General features: G+C 39.6%; 1 protein-coding gene across 1 annotated transcript; it reads right to left on the bottom strand.

Annotated features, from left to right (window-relative positions):
- Positions 1–1,921: 1,921 nt before the first annotated feature.
- LOC139841786 (uncharacterized) lies at positions 1,922–4,843 on the bottom strand. Its single transcript, XM_071831986.1, has 6 exons — positions 4,522–4,843; positions 4,012–4,395; positions 3,595–3,732; positions 3,238–3,429; positions 2,454–3,028; positions 1,922–1,951 (listed from the first exon to the last, which is right to left on the bottom strand). Exons 1-6 carry the CDS (start codon positions 4,841–4,843, stop codon positions 1,922–1,924), a joined length of 1,641 nt encoding a protein of 546 aa, XP_071688087.1.
- Positions 4,844–5,515: the final 672 nt, after the last annotated feature.

The raw sequence follows: 5,515 nt of genomic DNA, 5'->3' as shown, positions 1-5,515 counted from the left end.
AGCGAGAAACGCTGTGTTGATCTCTCCTATGAGCTCACCGCGGCCAAAACCGCTGTAGATGAATTGAAGCTACAAGTGTCTACTGCAGCTGACAAACAAAACAACCTTCAAACTACAATCTCCGCACTACAAGAGGAGGTTTCAAAGCTTACTACGGAGCAAGACAACGCTCTGGCCTCCGCGGCCTCCGCGAAATTTGAGTTCACCCAACTCCTCAAACACTTACCGGAGTTTGCTAAAAAGGTTCTCAATTCGCGTCCTGTGAATGTTCTGTTTTCTACTTACGCAGCTGCTTTGCGACTGCGCGAGAGAGTAGAGTTTCTGGATGAAATTGCTCCACATTGCACCATACCAGATCCACTACCTCCCGCAATTGGAGATCGCGTTTGTTCACTTACCGAAGCGCGTGAAGCAGCTGCTACTGCACAAGCAAGCTTAGCGGATATTCCAATCGACAAAGTTACTGCAATAAGTCAACGAGATGATGCTACATTAAAAGACATCTTTGAACTTGACTTATCCAAGCTAGAATAAAATGTTGTAGAAATTAGCGCGGCAGCTATCTCTGCGCCGTTATCAATGAAATTTCATTTTTTCATATTTATTTGCGAGTACTCTTTATTTATATAGCGCTTTTTCGTAAACAGTATTCATAACACAAACTTGTCCTTTGCAATTTCCAACTTCTATTATTGTGCACATAATAAATGCGTACTTTTGCGAAACAATCTGTATGCGTATATATTTATACGTTATGAATCTTCTAAGTCCGCCATAAACGATCCTTAGGCAATTAATTAGCGTTGAGAAGCATCTAAGTATTGGCAAAATCAAATACTTAGGATATAAAATTCCTTTCGCAATAATTTACATGCAAAAGTGGGCAATTTCATCACTTTGCTATCAAAACACTTGTGAAATACTACAACTTTATGAAACAAACTATAAAATATTTCATAATCATTCGCATTTCACAGATAAACTTTTCGCATACTTTTACAAATGTTTATTTTTAAAATTCCTACAAGCGTGATCAAGACTTGCAAAAAATTAAAAACAGAAACACCTAATAAGTATATCAGGCATATGCCTTGAATCCAATTTCGCACTTTGGTCATATATCCTCTATAGTTTTCGCCAAGCTATGCATAATATCGCTTTAATAAAACAGCATGCCACGCATTAGATAAAATTCGCCCTTCCATATCCGCGAGCTTATATGAACCTGCCGCATTAATTGCCACAATTTGATAAGGGCCTTCCCAATTAGGACCCAATTTGCCAAGCTTTTTTGCTCTGCTTGCTTCATTATTTCGCAGCACCCATTCGCCTATAGCGAAAGACAAAGCACACACTCTTTTGTTATAATACTTAGCAATTTTCTGCTTATTATTCGCTTCTCTGATAGCAGCCATTAACCTCCGCTCTTCAATGAAATTCAGGTTTTCGCTCAACGCAGCATCATTCGCTTCTTCCTCAAAGTTAACTATTCTGTGCGTTGGTACCAAAATTTCTGCGGGAATTACTGCCTCAGAACCATATACCAAACTAAAAGGTGTTTCTCCTGTGCTCTTTTTGAAAGTTGTGTGATGTGCCCACAACACATTGGGTAATTCATCTACCCAACCAGTTCGCTTTTCGCATAACCTCTTTTTAATACCGCTTACTATATCACGGTTGGTTACTTCGCATAAGCCATTAGCTTGTGTGTGCGCTACTGACGTAAACTTTTGTATGATATTTAAATCAGTGCACCATGTTTTGAAAGGATCTTTCGCTATTTGTGCAACATTATCGCTAACCAGTTCTCGCGGAATGCCAAATCTACAAACAATGTATTCCCATACAAAATTTCGCACTTGTACACCAGTAATAGTGCGGACCGCCTTAGCTTCAACCCATTTGGTAAAATAATCGATTGTCACAATCGGGAATTTAACATTGCCAGGCCCTGCAGGAAATGGCCCTACAATATCAATAGCCCATTTGTGAAATGGCCATGGCGAATGGACAGGAATCATATCATGCCTTGGCATTCGGTTCTGCAGGGCATGCCTTTAGCAACTTTTACATCTTTTAACAATTTTCGCCACATCGCGGTATAGGGATGGCCAAAAGTAACCCATCCGCATAATTTTCGCTGCGATTGTTTTGTAGCCTGAATGCAGTGCACAAGTACCATTATGTACTTCATCTACAATCATTTCTGCCTCAATTGGGCCAACATATCGCATCATTGGTCCACAGTACGATTTGCGGTATAAAATATCATGTTGAATGATATACATTGGTGCTCGCTCTCGTACTAAACGAGCTTCGCGGCTGTCGCTTGGCAAAGTATCATTGCGGATATATTGTATAATTGGTTCCATCCAATTTGGCTGTTCTTCTTCAATAGATGCGACCATTAAATCACTATCTATTGATTTACTTGGTAATTCCTCAACCCATACTTGTTTTTGAAAATGCGAAAACGTTAAAGCGGCTAACTTGCTCAAAGCATCTGCCTCCTTATTTTGACTTCTTGGCACTTGTGCAAGTTCAAAATGTTCAAACCGCGCTGCTAATTCCTTTAGTAGCTGCAAGTATTTCTGCATAGAAGGATCATGTGCTTCGAAAGAGCAATTAAACTGATTCGCTACTAACTGCGAATCTGTAAATGCTCGCAACTTAGCAATATTCATTTTTCGCGCAATATTTAAACCAGCAAGTAGTGCTTCATACTCCGCTTCATTATTTGACACATCAAAATTAAAACGCAGTGCATACGTATGCTCCTCACCACTTGGATTTGCCAAAACCAAACCCGCACCTGCACCTCCTGCGCATGAAGCACCATCAGTAAACAAATCCCAAGTTTCGCCCAGTACCGGTTTCAACGCGGTTCGCTCATTAATCACCTCCAATTCTCCAGACATTTTAGCGAGGTAATCCGCCATAACCTGACCTTTTACATCACTACACGGAAGGTAAGATATTTGATAAGCACCTAATTCGACTGCCCACAATGCAAGTCTACCAGATATCTCTGGTTTTGTTAAAACTTGCTTGATTGGCATATTAGTTAATACATGCACTGGATGCCCTTGAAAATATCTTCTTAACCTTCGCGATGTTAAATAAGCGCATACACAAACTTTTCGATCGGCGCATAGTTTATTTCACTTCCTGTAAGAGCTTTACTAACAAAATACACCGGCTTTTGTATTTTGTTTCTTTCCGCGATCAAAACTGAACCGAAAGCTTCGTTTGCCACTGATATATAAAGGTAAAGAATTTCGCCATCAATTGGCGCTGTTAGTATAGGCAAAGTTTTCAACAACTTTTTCATCTCTTGAAACGCGGTTTCTGCTTCACTGGACCAAACAAAACTTTTTTGTTTCAAACATCCTTTTAAAGATTTGAAAAACGGCAACTGCCTTTCAGCACCTTTAGACAAAAAGCGCGTTAACGCGGTCAGTTTTCCCGTTAAACTTTGCACTTCTTTAATCGTTTTTGGCGCGGTCATATTTTCTATAGCCGCGATCTTTTTTGGATTAGCTTGAATACCTTGTTCTATAACAAGATATCCCAAAAACTTTCCTTCAGTTTCACCGAAACTGCATTTTAGCTGATTGAGTTTCATGTTTATTTTTCGCAGTGTATCAAATGTTTCGCACATATCTTCAATAATTCGCTCTTGCGTTGTGCTTTTGATCACTAAATCATCTACATAAGCCTCAAGATTACGCCCTATTTGTTTGTCAAACGCAGTATCAATCAAACGCTGATATGTCGAACCCGCATTAATTAAACCAAAAGACATTATTATATAACAATATATGCCTTTGCCCGTATGAAATGCGGTTTTATCCGCGTCTTCTTGAGCCATTGGAATCTGGTGATAACCTCTTGCCGCGTCCAGAAAACATTTATACGGGAAAGTATGCAAAGATTCCACTTTTAAATCAATTTCTGGAAGCGGATAGTTATCTTTAGGGCACGCTTTATTTAAATCTTTGTAATCAATACACATTCTCCAAGAACCATCTGGTTTTTTCACCAACACTGGATTCACGATCCACGATTGGTATTGAACTTCACGCAAAATTCTAGCTCTCACCAATTTTGCTACTTCTTCGCACAACCATTTTACGCGGTCTGGGGCCATACCCCTTCGCTTTTGCACTATAGGTTTTAGGGCTGGATTTACATTATGCCTGTGTTCCGCAATATGACGCGGAACACCAGTAATATCGTTTTCTCTCCAAGCAAAAACATCCATGTACTGGACAAGTAATTGGATTATTTGCTTCCTAGTATCCGCACTAATATTGCGTCCCACTTTAATTTTCTGCTCAGGATATGCGGGATTAATAATTTCCATATTATCCGCATCATCAGCAGTTTCCTGCCCTGCGGTTTTTACATTAACAGCCTCACAAATAGGCATAATACTCATTGAACATATTGTGGCAACCCCTTTATATGTTGGAAATTTGATCATGCCATGAATTGTGGACGGAATAATTTCAAATTTACTTATAGCGGTTCTTTCCAGCAGCAAGTTATAGCGAGATGAGGCTCGCATAACATAAAAATCTAACCGCGCCTGTCGTGCCAAAGCTTTGTCATTTACATCGGCTAGCTCGATTTCTAATGGCAAAATGCCCATAGGCAATGAAGACTCACCTGCAAAACCAGTTAGCAAAACCGCGGTTGGTTGTAGGTTTGCTTTAATACCCTCCGGCAGCTGAACAAAGCATTGTTCGTAGATAATATCAACACTGCTGCCATTATCAACATGAACTTTCATGACTGTAATTTCAGCTTCTGCGATTTTGCACGATACTACTATCGGCATTTCAGAAAAATCATCGCTCTGCATTTTCGGGAAACTAATTGACGCAAATTGCCAATTATGATACAATTTAGCTGACTTTCGCTTTCTTCCTCTTTTTTGGGCATTTGCTCGCACAGCAACCACTACATCGCCACTATTTCCGATATTACTCATTATTCTAAACAATCGAGCAACTTACCGCTGATTTTAAATGTATTCACCTGCAAATCATCACAACAAAAACATGATTGAAATTAAACTAAAGAATTAATCGTTTGATAGCGCAAAACAAATAATTTTCAGTTTAATTCGTAAAACGTGTCCCACGGATGGCGCCAAATGATCAATCCTTAACTAATGATATTACTTAATTACGGATTGAGTGCAATAAGATTATGATGGGGGATGGAGTGTTTGATGATTATTTTGGGCCCCGATGATCGTCTTTCACTTTAACTATCAAGTGATCAACCACTCCGACCCGGTCTTGATTGTTAATTAGCATAATTCACCTTTGCGCGATGTAAAAATCCCTTGGGCAAGGTCACAAGTGGAAATCACAAAGGCATAGGCAAATGACAGAGAATCAACAACCTATAAATGAGAGGCCAAACTCCCTATTTATAGTATTCGAGATGTTCGCGGTCTGCGAATTACCTAACCATCCGCGGAAACTCAGCGGATTAAACCGCA

The sequence above is a fragment of the Rutidosis leptorrhynchoides genome, chromosome 4, assembly GCF_046630445.1.
Source record: "Rutidosis leptorrhynchoides isolate AG116_Rl617_1_P2 chromosome 4, CSIRO_AGI_Rlap_v1, whole genome shotgun sequence".
NCBI classification, from domain to species: domain Eukaryota; kingdom Viridiplantae; phylum Streptophyta; class Magnoliopsida; order Asterales; family Asteraceae; genus Rutidosis; species Rutidosis leptorrhynchoides.
Note: the sequence above shows the minus strand (reverse complement) of the source record. Positions and strands in the feature narration are given on the sequence as shown.